General features: G+C 45.0%; 2 protein-coding genes across 3 annotated transcripts in view; one reads left to right on the forward strand and one right to left on the reverse strand.

Moving 5' to 3' along the window:
- Positions 1–3,640, reverse strand: part of PGM3 (phosphoglucomutase 3) — a 26,568-nt gene extending 22,928 nt beyond the window's left edge. Inside the window, exons 1-3 of the mRNA XM_010861736.1 lie at positions 3,540–3,640; positions 1,814–2,019; positions 270–454 (exon numbers count right to left, since the gene is read on the reverse strand). Coding sequence (XP_010860038.1) covers positions 270–454; positions 1,814–2,017 — 389 coding nt within the window. The 5' untranslated portion in view covers positions 2,018–2,019; positions 3,540–3,640. The remainder of the gene's footprint in view (positions 1–269; positions 455–1,813; positions 2,020–3,539) is intronic.
- An 83-nt stretch (positions 3,641–3,723) lies between these two features.
- Positions 3,724–9,341, forward strand: RWDD2A (RWD domain containing 2A). 2 transcript variants are annotated; one of them, XM_010861738.1, is made up of 3 exons: positions 3,724–3,813; positions 4,804–5,033; positions 6,045–9,341. In XM_010861738.1, the coding sequence occupies exons 2-3, from the start codon at positions 4,833–4,835 to the stop codon at positions 6,720–6,722; spliced, it is 879 nt and encodes a 292-aa protein (XP_010860040.1). In that variant the 5' UTR covers positions 3,724–3,813; positions 4,804–4,832; the 3' UTR covers positions 6,723–9,341. The 2 variants fall into 2 exon arrangements, with proteins under 2 accessions (XP_010860040.1, XP_010860039.1); XM_010861737.1 differs by lacking the exon at positions 3,724–3,813 and adding an exon at positions 4,605–4,680.
- Positions 9,342–13,541: the final 4,200 nt, after the last annotated feature.

A 13,541-nucleotide genomic window follows, 5' to 3' on the forward strand; every position in this document is an offset into this window, starting at 1 on the left:
ACCATCAACACTACAGGTGAGCAAAGGTAGGCTCCAAAAGGTTAAGTGACTTGCTCAACTCGTGCAGTAAGCTTGAGAGTTGGGGCTCGGACACCAAGCCCAAGCTGTAGCAGTGACTTCACTCCTACGTCCTACTGAAAAGACCAGGAGGAACCTCTCAGGGTGGTTCCATTCCACTTGACTCTTTCCATTTGTCTCGGGTGCTAAAACTGATACAACCATTTATGTAGCATTCAAAAATCAGCTTTCCCCATGGCTCTGATGTGCACCTGGTATCTCTACCGATCACCACGAAGGCATCTTGGTGCAGATCCACGGCTGCCTTCTCACTGATGTCCACCAGCACTCTCGGCAAATGTTGTTCCTCAGCGTTTGCCAAGCAGGTAGCATGCTCCTCCCAGGATGCTGCCAACATTTCACCCAAAGGATCCACCAATTTTACACCATTGTCTTCCTAAAAAAAAAATAAAAATAAAAAGTAATAAGTCATCTGTGCAGTCATGAGGGTGAGGAAGCAAACCCAAGCTGTTTCTCCCCAAACAAAAGACAGTGACGGCTGGGCAGTTTCACTGGTGACCATGACTGAAGGCCAGGTGCTGGACCAGGTATTGTACATACCTCACCTCAGTGAATCCTCACGACACATGTCATCAATCTAACTAATCCTCCTATGGTTACTCCAATCTCTGAGAAAACCGAGATTCAGAGCAAGTAATCTGCTTATGTTCATACGGCTAGGAAGTGTCAGTGCTGATGTTAAAACATCATCTATCTGACTCTTACACCCAACAGCTGCTGTGCCCCCCTAGCCTTTTAAAAGGCTGTCACCTGTGCATTCACCGTCAATTAACTGATGAGGCACAACTGCAGCAGAACCAGGGTCCCTGGAGATCCTTCTGCCTGTGGCTGCACTCAAAAGAACACACTGGAAGGCCAGAGCTCAAAATTGTTTTAAGAAGTGCTTCTGGAATTAACAATAAACGTGGGGTTCTGCCTACAAATCATTAAGCAAGTGTGGTGATTTAGACATTTAAACAGTTAACACATTTATAACAATCCACATTTAGAAGCTGAATAAGCAACATCCTCTTGTTTTTCGGTGGGGGCGGGTATGAGAGGAAGAGGTTATGATCCCTCACTAACCTGCTGATTTAGCTACAAAGGCAAAAGTCTTGTGTCCTAGCAACAGAACAGAAGCATATTATTTAAACAATGTTTTAGTGAGTTATAGGCCAGTACAGAATAAGATAGTTAAGTTGCATCAGAGGAATACTTTAAAAAAACTCGATTGTCATAAACCCTAGACTCATCGGGCCTGATCAATCAAGTCCAATGTTCACTTCTGGATCCCTGAAGTCACATGTCCAGCTGTTCACTCAGAACATGAGACTATTCCCTAGCTATAGAAGACCTGTCTGAAAATTTTCAAAGTGTGCTAAGTCTTTTCAAAAACTTGTCATCTCCCCTCCCCCAGCTTGCCTCCAATCTCTTCAAGTCTCTGCCACATTAACAGAGGCAACACTTTTTATTACTGATGCTGTCTCAATACAACTAAGTTATAAGGACATTGTGTTATTTCTCAACATGGACACAATCCAAAAAATGACTGTCTCATTTCACTCTCTCCACAACTGTTAGAGTTGTGAGCTAAATGACCACTTGTTAAGAAAAGTGCTTGTTCAAAAACAAAGGCATAGAACAAGGAAAAAGCGAAGTACTAGAATCAGAATTTGAATTGGGGTCAAAGTGCTCAGAAACTAAGGTTTGGTCTTGGAAATAAAAGCTTGTCTTATTGGAGCACTAAATGCATTACCTCAGGATTGTGTGATGCTGTTACCATGACTCCTATGGTAGATTTTGTCTGCTTTGACCTCAGGACAGCTAATAATCCCATTCGAAACATGACATGATCAAGGTGTTCTGCTTTCGTTCGAAATCCAGCAGTCCCATACTGAAGAATGAGCCCGTCAGGCTTGGCATGTAACACTGACTGCTTTGTAACGGCATCTAAATCCATGTCTGCAAAATCAAGGAATATTTTTCAGGTATAATAAGAAATCTTCCAAGGACCATTTGCTTCAAAACCTGTTATCCCAAACTAATATATCTGCCTCCTTCTGATCCTCCCCAAAGAAGCCTATGTTTGAGAGGGAAGAACAGTAGAAAGATTCGTGGGTTAGCATTACCTGTTTTGTCCACTTCAGGACAGAAATCAGGTTGTCCCCAGCAATTCCTGGACACAAGGCAAACTTTTAAACAGTCCATTCCCAAGTAAAATGAAGATTCCACAGCACAACAAAAGATGCTGACTAATCAAAGCACTCTTGAGAAGAACAGGCACCACACTCCCTGATTTCAAAGTACACTACAGAGCTACAGTAATCAAAACAGTATGGCCTTGGTATAAAAAAGACAGATCAATGGAACAGAACAAGAGCACCTAGAAAGAAATCCACACATATGACCATTTACGATTCACAAAATCCTACATGATCAGGGATCATCTCATTTTATAAATGGGAAAACTTAATTCTGGGTCTAGCTTACCCAACCTAAATTTTACATGGGGAGCTGCTGATGGACTGAGGCCTAAAGTCACATTCTCAGGTGGATCTAAGCTGCATATGCAAAATATATGGGAAATCTGTGAAGTTCTGCTATTCCTCCCAGGCTACAGAGACTGATTCCCAAAGGAAAAGCAAAGGGGAAAAGCCTCCTCTCCAAGACTGCCCAGACCTCCACATACACCATGGGGTGGATTTTTGTATTTTCATAAGGGAGGATCCTGATGCCCTTCTAAATTAAGCTCTGAAACAAGCAACATCTTCCTTTTACGTTTAATTTTAAAGTCAAAGGTCAGCCTGTAGCCCACTAGGCTTCCTTGTTTTCTTTATTGTCCTTCATTACTTCAATGAACAGTTAAATGTTTTTGTTCAGCTGGAAAAAACTGGCATTTAGGAAGCTAATTTAGTTTGACACAGAATGATCAAATCTATTTTTCAAGCATGAAGACATTTCATTAAAAACTGACCAGTTGGCAATATACCATAATTATTCATAAGGGCGTAAATCTGTTTCGTCCACAAGTCTTTTTTAAAAAAAAAAAGTCAAGATAAAATGCTTCCGTCATTTCAAGAGTTTTATGTCCTAAAACTACTTTTGATGAGTATGCAAAGGCTTTTTATCGAAAGTATTGTCAAGTCCAAACTGTCACCACTCAAAAAAGCTAAGAACGATCCCCTTCCCTCTATTCAACCTTCAGCACCTGGTTAGTTCCCCTTCCTCCTCGCCCCCGAATCTGCCCACGCTTCCTGGCACCCAGCCTTGAGGCCCGCACTGAGGTGATGGACGAGACCCCTTTCCCCAGCTCGACCCTCGGGCCCAAGCCTCCAGCCCGCTCCCCAGCCCGAGGACGAGTAGGCGTGTCCCTCGCGGCCCACAGTTCAGTCCGCCAGCCGGCCCACTGGCCTCGCGGGCGGCCAACCGCCCCCCCACCGCAACGTCCCGTTCTCGCCGCCAAGCCTCGGGGCCCCGCTCACCTCCGCTAAGACACTCCCCTCACCCCCACCGCGCCGACCACCTTCCTCGCCGCAGCGCCGGGAACAGACTGCGGCGCTGAGAATCCGAAGACGTGGCTCTGCGTGGCTTCCGGCTCGTTGCCCCGCCCCTCAGCCAATCAGCACGGGGGACGGCCTGCTGGCCCCGCCCCGCCTCGTCGCCCGTCACGCGCGGCTCGCGCCTGCGGAACTGCGGATCCGCGTTGCGAGGTTGCGAGAGGGTTTGGGGCTGTTTCCCTTTGAATGACCAGGAAGGGTGAGGCCCCCGCGGTGGCCCGGGGGTTGGGGCTGAGGGTCACAGGCCCTCAGAGCGCTGCGACGCGCCAAAAAAAAACGCAGCCCCTGACTCCAAATTCGGGTCTCAGAGGGTGACAGGCCCACGTTCCTGGGAAGCCGGGGTTCCGAGTGATCCTGAGTGGGAAGAGGGTACCAGCCCCGAAACGGGGCCTCTAACAAGGTGGTCCCAGCCCCAGTGAGCGCCACTCGGCGCCCCGCATCCCCCTTCTCTACTCTCGAGGTTCATCTCCCAAACGTTTTATTCTGGGAATCTTTCTCGAGCCGCTCCTCCCCTCCCCGCCAGCTGGCATTAAACGTCGTTTTATTTACCTGGACGACCCCTCTCATTAAGCTGGAACCCCTGGGGGCACAAGCCAAGAGGATCCAAATCATCGGGACTCACATTTGCTGTCCCGGTCTGGGGTGGCTCCTGCGACAGGCGAAAGGCCCACCGGGCGGGGGTCCGTGGCGCAGAGGCCGCAGGGTCTGCAACTGGCGTGGAGCGCGGCGGGCCTAGAAGACCCCGGAGCCCGGGGATCCTAAGCCTTGCCTCGCCGATACTGCGGACCTCTCTGGTCGCTGCGGACACCGCCGCCCAAGCCGCACACCTTGGTGGGATTTGGAAGCTGGGCCCCTCGCCCTTCCCAGAATTCAAGCTTGCAGTGTCCGCAGGTGGTGCTTGCCAGCCATCTGCAACGGGATAACTCCGAACACTTGTTGAAAATCCAGATACCTGGACCCAGATCGGAACCGGGGGCGGCGGGGGAAAAGAGAATCTTAATTTTAACGACACATTTTGGGAGATGTGTATGCTAGATCTGGGGGTCAGGAAATAAAGCGGAAGAGTGTAAGTGTCCGGCTTTGTGCCCATAGCTCTCGGTGCGTAATAGCTCCCTGCTAAAGGGAACTGCGGGAAATTTCCCTGGACACCGCCGACGTTGACAAACCTAGTGTCCCTGGGCCTTTCCAGTTTTCCTGGCAGGTTGATTTCGAGTCAGCATGTCGGCTTCAATGAAGGAATGCCTTCAGCTTCAGCTGCTGGAGATGGAAATGCTGTTTTCTATGTTTCCTAACCAAGGAGAAGTAAAACTTGAAGATGTCAATGCCCTGACGAACATAAAGAGATACTTGGACGGCATAAGGGAGGCGTTGCCACCAAAAATCGAATTTGTGATCACCCTGCAGATCGAGGAGCCCAAGGTAGGTGCCCTGAGTTGTTTTCCTTGTTGCCAGGTTCCCGGATTTTATTGAAAACACGTGGAGCCTGAGCTTCCTCTCCAAGAAGCAGATAGAGAATATTCCAGATGCATATTTCCTTTACTTGTTTGAAAGGAAAATATGGGATGTTAGTTGTCTCCAATAAAGATCTTGAATTTTACATACATCTGCTCACCATTTAAACCAATATGCCTGGTTTTTACAGTGCCATTATTCTGTCACTTGTCCAGTTTAACCAGTCCTGCTACTGTAGTATGGACTATCTTGTACATACGTTATGATTTCCCCAGATCTAAATGTTGTCTTTTTGGCAGCACTGTTTTTAAGGAGTGAATGACTGTTTCTTTGGTGGCACCATGACCCTGAAAGCAAATACAGGTGGAAAATCTAAATTCTGAAAATGAATTGACCTTCATTTTCTGATCTGTTTATCTCCAACAGTGTTAGCATCGCCCATGTAACAAGTGGTCCAGGCATTTGAGAACCCCTGTTATTTACTTACTCAGCCTTGGGTCATCATTCCTTCAGGGGAGACTCCCTGGCTCCCCAGACCTCGTGTAGCCCCTCTGGTTAGACATTTCAGTGGATCCCTCTACTCTTCCATGGCCATGCTTCTCACCTTTGCAATGAAATACTTGCTGCATGTAATGATTTGTTTAATGTCTGCCCCCTTCACTAGGCTCTAGACTTCATGAAGGACAGAACTAATGTCTAGCTTCTTGTGAAGAAGAAATACCTTGAAATATTTTTTTCAACATAGGGTACCTGACACGTGCTCGGTGTTTGATGAATATTGGAAGGAAGGAATGCATCAATGGAAGGAGTTTATGTAAAATTGTGTTTGTAAAGTTGTGCAGTGTCTGGCACACAGCTGACACACGTAACAGAAGCAGTAACTATTGTTGATACCTTGATCAGAATCATGCAGTGGCCATTGATAAACTAACTTATGTGATTTCACGGTACTTAAATCTATTTGCTTTTCATTTTAAGGTGAAAATTGACTTGCAAGTAACCATGCCTCACAGCTACCCCTATGTAGCACTACAGATGTTTGCACGGTCTCCAGAACTTGACAGACAGCAGCAGCTGCTTCTCAACAAAGGCCTCACTTCCTACATCGGGACTTTTGATCCAGGGGAGCTCTGTGTGTGCGCGGCCATCCAGTGGTTACAGGACAACAGTGCCTCCTACTTCCTGAACAGAAAGCTCGTGGACGAACCATCGACACAAGCAAAGCCAGTCAAGAACACCTTCCTCCGGATGTGGATCTACAGTCACCATATATATCAGCAGGACCTCCGGAAAAAGATCCTGGAGGTCGGGAAAAGGTTGGACGTGACAGGATTTTGCATGACAGGAAAGCCAGGGATAATCTGTGTGGAGGGCTTCAAAGAGCACTGTGAGGAATTCTGGCACACAATCAGGTACCCCAACTGGAAGCACATTTCCTGCAAGCATGCGGAGAGTATGGAAACAGAAGGAGATGGGCAAGACCTGCGCCTTTTCCATTCTTTTGAAGAATTACTCCTTGAGGCCCACGGTGACTACGGCTTGAGGAATGACTATCACATGAATCTGGGCCAGTTCTTGGAATTTCTCAAAAAACACAAAAGTGAGCATGTTTTCCAGATATTATTTGGTATTGAAAGCAAAAGTTCTGACTCCTAGGAAGCTATGAAGAGGCCTCTATGAAGAGGCCTACATTAGCTATAACTTAAGCTCACTAAGTTATATTTCTATTAATAAGAGCAAAATAAAAGGACTAGTAGCTGGTTAGCATCATCGGTGGGGAAACCTAGCTCCAGTATTTTACCCTGGTATTGAAACAAACACATAAGCCTTTTAACTTTATAACAGTGTGATGGCGATGTTACCTCTGTGTTCTTATGTTAATTGAAAACTATTTCACGGTAAACTAATAAAAACCAGTCAGTCTAACCAATGAAGCTAATTTGATTAAAAAGGAGTTTTCAAAGCCCAGCTGAATGGCAGTGGTCAAACTGCAGCTATGAACTCATAAATATTAACATTTCTCCTTTTCCTGTCGCTAGCAGGCAGGGGACGCCACACATTTTTCTCAGTCAAGTTGAAAATAGCAACTAAGAACACGTGTTTACACGTTTCTTTAACTTAAACTCTTCTATGTGGGGTTTTTCCTTTTAGTAAAACCAAATGCTAACTAACAGCGGTGACGCTGTGCCCTGTATTGTTTGCATCGGCTGAGTCATAATACGAAGGATCATGCACCAGTATTCTTGGTTGGGTTCTTCTCCACAGAACCAAATATGGTTTCTTGCCCACACCGGGTCCCACAGGTTGTGCACTTGGGTCTTCTTCCCTGTGCCAGTTTGCATCGTCCTGTGGGCCAAGGGCATTGTTGTGGATGGCCCTTCACCGTCTGCTTCCTAGAGGACAAAAGTGACGTCACCACCATGTCTTCTGAAAATTTCAAGCTCCACAGTCTTCACCAGCCTTCGTTAAAATGAGTGTATTTTAATGATAATAGCCCCTGTTTACGCAGCTCTTACCGAACCTTTTTATTACAAGGCATCTACCCCTGGCCAGGAATTTCTAGGAGTCTCACCTGCGGTGAAGGACATTCCTGAGCTATCTCTACTCAGCTTTCTCTGGTTTCCTGGTCTTGGTCTCTCTTTACTACTGCCCTTTCCCAGGGAGCATTCCATTCTCCTGCTGGGTCACAGGCACTCCACTGATATACCCGGGTCCCCTAAGGATGTATCCTCTGTAAGGATACCCCTCAGTCCCCAGAGTTGGGGGCTGAGATTCAGTGACATGGATGGAATGCCTTACTCCCCATTCGGGATGCTGTTAGATGCCAAAATTGCTGCGTGTGCTGGCGGCGCGTATAGGATCTTTGGTGAAACAGTCCATTCCAGTGTCTGGTTTTCCTCTGTGTCTAGGATGCAGACACGTGTCCTCGGGCAGGGCCAGGACGTGACAGATAGCAGACCCTGCACTAAGCTGAGTCTCCTGACCATGAGGCCTGGGAATGGGGTCCACTCTGTCCTGCCTGAGCTCTACTCAGCTCATCAGTTTCCTTTCAGGGCGCAACTCGGACACTCACACCAAGACTCTTGTCGTGGGCCTGCCTTGCTGCTCATCCAGCTTGCCCGTTCATGTTTTAATCGTGGCTTTGCACATGGCTGGGACTCATTTTCCCTGTGTACGAAGGGAAGAAGTAGGACTGACATTGCCAAAGACTCATTCCTCAGTCTTTACCAGGACTGAGAACAACACAGCATAGGAGTCGGCTTCCCATGTCGTCTCCCCAGAGCCATCAAGAAGCATAATCAGCGTTCACAGGGTTCAGGCCCTAAACAGATGTTAATTGTTAACTTTTTCCCCTTTGAACTGAGACAGTAATAGGTGCCATTCATCTAATATGTGCCTAAGCCACTCAGAGAATGTTTTCTATGATTAAATGAGCTAAAGTAGTCACAGAAAGGTAAGTTTAAAGAATATGAAAAAAAAATCATACATAATTCAAATGAAGGGAATAAAGTCTGGTTTTTGAACACTTTACTGCTCCTGGAGCTATTTCTGATGATCGTTTTTCAGGACCTACTTTGACATGTCAAATAGAAGCATGTACCAATGTTGTTGTGTTTTTTTTTCCCCCTATCAGAAGCACTAATACTGTTCAGTCACCGAGTCATGTCCAACTCTTCACAACCCCATGGACTGCAGCATGCCAGGATTCCCTGTCCCTTACCATCCCCCGGAGATTGCCCAAGTTCATGTCCATTTCATCAGTGATGCCATCCAACCGTCGCAGAAGCACTAATAATAGAAATGTAGATTTTATAGAAATATATATGTTTTATGTAATGATAATTCAAAACTCAGCTTTGTAGGTATTCTAGAGTAGATACACTGCTGGTTTGTATGCCCAGCCTCATAGGAGCGGGTACCTCTTTACACACACACACACACTCTTACACTAAGGAAACTCCCCTTCCCTGGGAGGAGTGACTGGAATCCAGCTGGCAGTCTCCTGGAGAGATGGTTTTGAACTCTTGCTGCTAGAATCCCTAATGCTATCCTCCTTCCTGGCCTATGGAATGCTCAGTTGACCAAAACCTCCTGTGAGCTATTAACACCTAACATCTGCCCCCTTTTTTTCTGGAGTCAGAATCAGCCTCTGTTGCTTGTAATTCAGGAATCCTGATACTGTATACATATATGTTTAAAATGTTTATTTGGAAAGAATGCTCGTTATACATGCTTGTGTCTTTTTAAAGCTTACTAAATTAAATCAGTTTTTCTTCAAGTTTGTTCTCTGCTTTTCATTCCTTGCTGGTCTATTTTGTTAGGCTAAGGACAGAGGATACTCGCATAATGGATTGAAGAGTGGGTCTGATGAGCTGACACATCATAACACAAGGACTTCAAAAACATTGCTATATTAAAGCAGAAATATGTTGCCTGTGAACTTGAGTTTCTGTATGACTGCTTACAAGCTATCCTTCTGAGAACTTGAGAAGGCTTTGCAGGAGCCTACCTGAGGCCTTCATATAACACTCTTGAGCAGGACAATTTTCTTTCACTTCAAGTGGGCCCAGTACTAAGTTGAAAGAATAGGTATTTTCTGAAGGGAATGTGGTTTGCTCAAAAATCCTGATTTTATATAAAATCCTAATTTACTCAAAATTCTCAGCCCACTGGATCTCCCTCATAGGGTCCACATGGTAGAACCATGTTTCCCTGCAACCTGAATCAGCTGGAGAGGCCTTTTTTTCCTGAGCCCAGTCAAATCTAGAAGCATTTGGATCAACCCATAAATGGGCTGGAGCACTGCACATAAAATTCAAAGAAAGCCACCAAACACCGAGGGTCCGCCTTAGTTGTAGGTGAAATAGAGCACATGATTTTCTCTTCACTATGGCCGGAATATTCCAACACACCAGGAAACTGGACCAGCACAAAGCTGGCTGAGGTGGAAGGCTCTTGTGCTTTCATGGGATTTATCTTCTACTGTCCAGCCTGATGTATCGTAGCAGGTATCCAGAGAAGCGATGACACCTGTGCTCTAGGTCTTATGAGCACATATCATCAATGTGTTAGTCCAGCATGATGCCCTGTATAATGAGATGATCAAGGTCTAGTATCAAGAATTATATAATGGCACACAGAAAGTTAATGGAACACTGCTGCTGTTGCTGATAAGTCACTTCAGTTGTGTCCGACTCTGTGCGACCCCATAGACAGTAGCCCACCAGGCTCCCCCGTCCCTGGGATTCTCCAGGCAAGAACACTGGAGTGGGTTGCCATTTCCTTCTCCAATGCATGAAAGTGAAAAGTGAAAGTGAAGTCGCTCAGTCGTGTCCGACTGTTAGCGACCCCATGGACTGCGGCCCACCAGGGTCCTCCGTCCATGGGATTTTCCAAGCAAGAGTACTGAAGTGGGGTGCCATTGCCTTCTCCGACAATCTTTAATGTTGGTTATCAAAAACTGCTGCTACAGGTGTCCTCTCCTTACTGGAATAAAGACAAAACAAAAAATGTGCTGGCCAAAATATCTACCTACTGATTTGCTCCAAGAAAGATAACCTGTTTGACAACTGCTACAGTTAGAATTACAATCTGATTAATGAGCATAATGCTGTCATTCTTAAAGCCCTATCTGTCTCTTACACATGCCAAAGATCATTTAAGTCTGGACATGATAAGAATCACACCTATGTTTCTTTTAAAGCTTTTGATAGTAGGATTTATCTTGGTGAATCATTTGGTACTCCAGCCAGAATAACTCTTATTCTATGCATCATGGAAAGATTGAAGGCAGGGAGAAGGGGAGGACAGAGGATGAGATGGCTGCATGGCATCACTGACTCAATGGACATGAGTTTGAGTAAACTCGGAGTTGGTGATGGACAGAGAGGCCTGGCATGCTGCAGTTCATGGGATCATAAAGAGTCAGACACGACTGAGCAACTGAAGTGAACTGATGCATCATGGATCCAGTGTGGGGTTGTTGCCTTAGATGATGAAGAAATCAATTCTAACTCTTCACTGTGAAAATAACTAGACAATGGATTCATTCATATAGCATATGCTTTATCTCATAGACCATCCTGGCTTCAGAGCTGTTGCCAGATGATTTCCAAAATGCCTAGTGGTTAGGGCTTCCCTGGTGGCTCGGCGCTAAAGAATCCACCTGCAGTGTAGGAGATGGAGGAGACATAGGTTTGATCCCTGGATTGGGAAGATCTCCTGGAGAAGGAAATGGCAACCCCCTCCAGTATTCTTGCTGCAAAAATCCCATAGAGCGGGGAGCCTGGTGAGCTACAGTTCATGGGGTGGCAACGAGTTGGACATGACTAAAGCGACTAAGCACATCTGTCTTTCTGCAATGCAGAAAATCCTAGTAAATGGAGCCTCAAAGGTAGATTTTGGAAACATATTTATGAGAAGATTACAGAGTTCTTCACCGTAGAGGCCTTTCACTCATGTCTGTGCATGTAGGTTTAGTGAGGGCCTTGACACTACCTTGGTGGCTCTGATCCCGCTTTTCTGCTGTTGTTGTTATACATACCGCTTATGTGGGCTGCCCCCATTTTTTGGCCAAAGCCAATTTAATATTCAACTGGGCTTCAGAGGTGACACTAGTAGTAAAGAACCTGCCTGCCAGTGCAGGAGATGTGGTTTCAATCCCTGGGTTGGAAACATTCCCTGGAGGAGGGCATGACAACCCACTCCAGTATTCTTGCCTGGAAAATCCCATGGACAGAGGAGCCTGGAGGACTAAGTCCATAGGGTTGCCAAAGAGTCAGGCACGACTATTGGGCACGACTAAGGCAACTTGGCATGCAACTTGCTGTTCAGTTGATATGCATTACTGCAGCTGTATCAGTTGTATACACCAGCACCCATTTTTCTAGATCAAGACCTGTGCTGTCCTAGTTGTTCAATTTTTTCAGCATCATTTCTGGCTCTGGGAGCCTGTGATTTACTGGCGATGGCCAAAGATTTCTGTAGGCCAAACTATACTTATTACACTGTCCTGGTTAGTACCCTTTGTCTCCAGTTGTTATTTGCTGCAAACTGCTGCTTTTAAGCATCTAGTAGCCTCAAGATTCTGATGTCTCTATTGAAATAAAGAGCTCCTTTTAACTATAGCAATTCCCAGCTTACAGAGAAGTCATTAAAATGCTTTTAATGTCCTCAATAAAATATTAGCAAATTAGATTCAACAAAGCATTAAAAGGATCATATACAATGATCAAGCAGGATTTATTCCGGGGATGCAAGGATGGCTCAACATCAGAATGTCAATCAATGTGATACAGTCATATTACCAAATGAAGAATATAAAATCAAATGATCATTTCAAATAGATGCAGGAAAGGCATTTGACAAAATTTAATATCTATTAAAAACTCTCAACAAAGTGGGTATCAGGGAAACATATCTCAACATCATAAAGGCATATATGACAAGCCCATAGCTAACATCATTTATACTCAATGGGGAAAATCTGAAAGCTTTTCCTCTAAGATCAGTAACAAGACAAGGACGCCCACTCTTGTCATTTTTGTTCAACAAAGCATTGGAAGTCCTAGCTAGAGCAATTAGTCAAGAAAAAGAAATAAAAGACATCCAAATTAGAAAGCAAAAAGTAAAACTGTCTCTATGCAGATGCTGCTGTTGCTGCTAAGTCACTTCAGTCTTGTCCGACTCTGTGCAACCCCAGAGACAGCAGCCCACCAGGCTTCCCCGTCCCTGGGATTCTCCAGGCAAGAACACTGGAGTGGGTTGCCATTTCCTTCTCCAATGCATGAAAGTGAAAAGTGAAAGTGAAGTCGCTCAGTCGTGTCTGACTCTTCATGACTCCATGGACTGCAGCCCACCAGGCTCCTCCATCCGTGGGATTTTCCAGGCAAGAGTACTGAAGTGGGGTGCCATCACCTTCTCCGAAATGCAGATGACATGATATTAAATATAGAAAATCCTAGAGACCCCACAAAATAATTTTATAATAAAGAAATAAAGTTTCAGGGTACAAAATCAGTACACAAATTCTGTTGTATTTCTATACACTAATAATGAATTATCAGAAGAATCAAGAAAACAATCCCACCTATAATTGTACCAAAAAGAATAAAATACCTAGCAATAAATTTAACCAATGAGGTAAAGACCTGTACACTGAAAACTATAAGACACTGATGAAAGAAACTGAAGATGACACAAATAGGTGAAGATATTATATGCTCATTAGGAAAAATAATATTATTAAAATGTCCATACTACTCAAAGCAATCTACAGATTCAATTCCTATCAAAATTACAATAACATTTTTCAGAGATATAGAACAAACAATCCTCAAATTTGTAGAGCATGATAAAAGACTCTGAATAACCAAAGCACTCTTGAGAGAACAAAACTGGAGACATCACACTCCCTGATTTCAAAGTATACTACAAAGCTACAGTAATCAAAACAGTATGGGGAATTCCCTGGTG

This window comes from Bison bison, unplaced genomic scaffold, assembly GCF_000754665.1.
Source record: "Bison bison bison isolate TAMUID 2011002044 unplaced genomic scaffold, Bison_UMD1.0 scf7180017864473, whole genome shotgun sequence".
Taxonomy (NCBI): Eukaryota; Metazoa; Chordata; class Mammalia; order Artiodactyla; family Bovidae; genus Bison; species Bison bison.

Excerpts from the sequence above, each read along its gene's own strand:
- RWDD2A (XM_010861738.1), top strand. The coding sequence starts at position 4,833 with ATGTCGGCTTCAATGAAGGAATGCCTTCAGCTTCAGCTGCTGGAGATG. Across the intron at positions 5,034-6,044 it reads TGCAGATCGAGGAGCCCAAG|GTGAAAATTGACTTGCAAGT; the intron begins GTAGGTGCCCTG and ends TTTCATTTTAAG.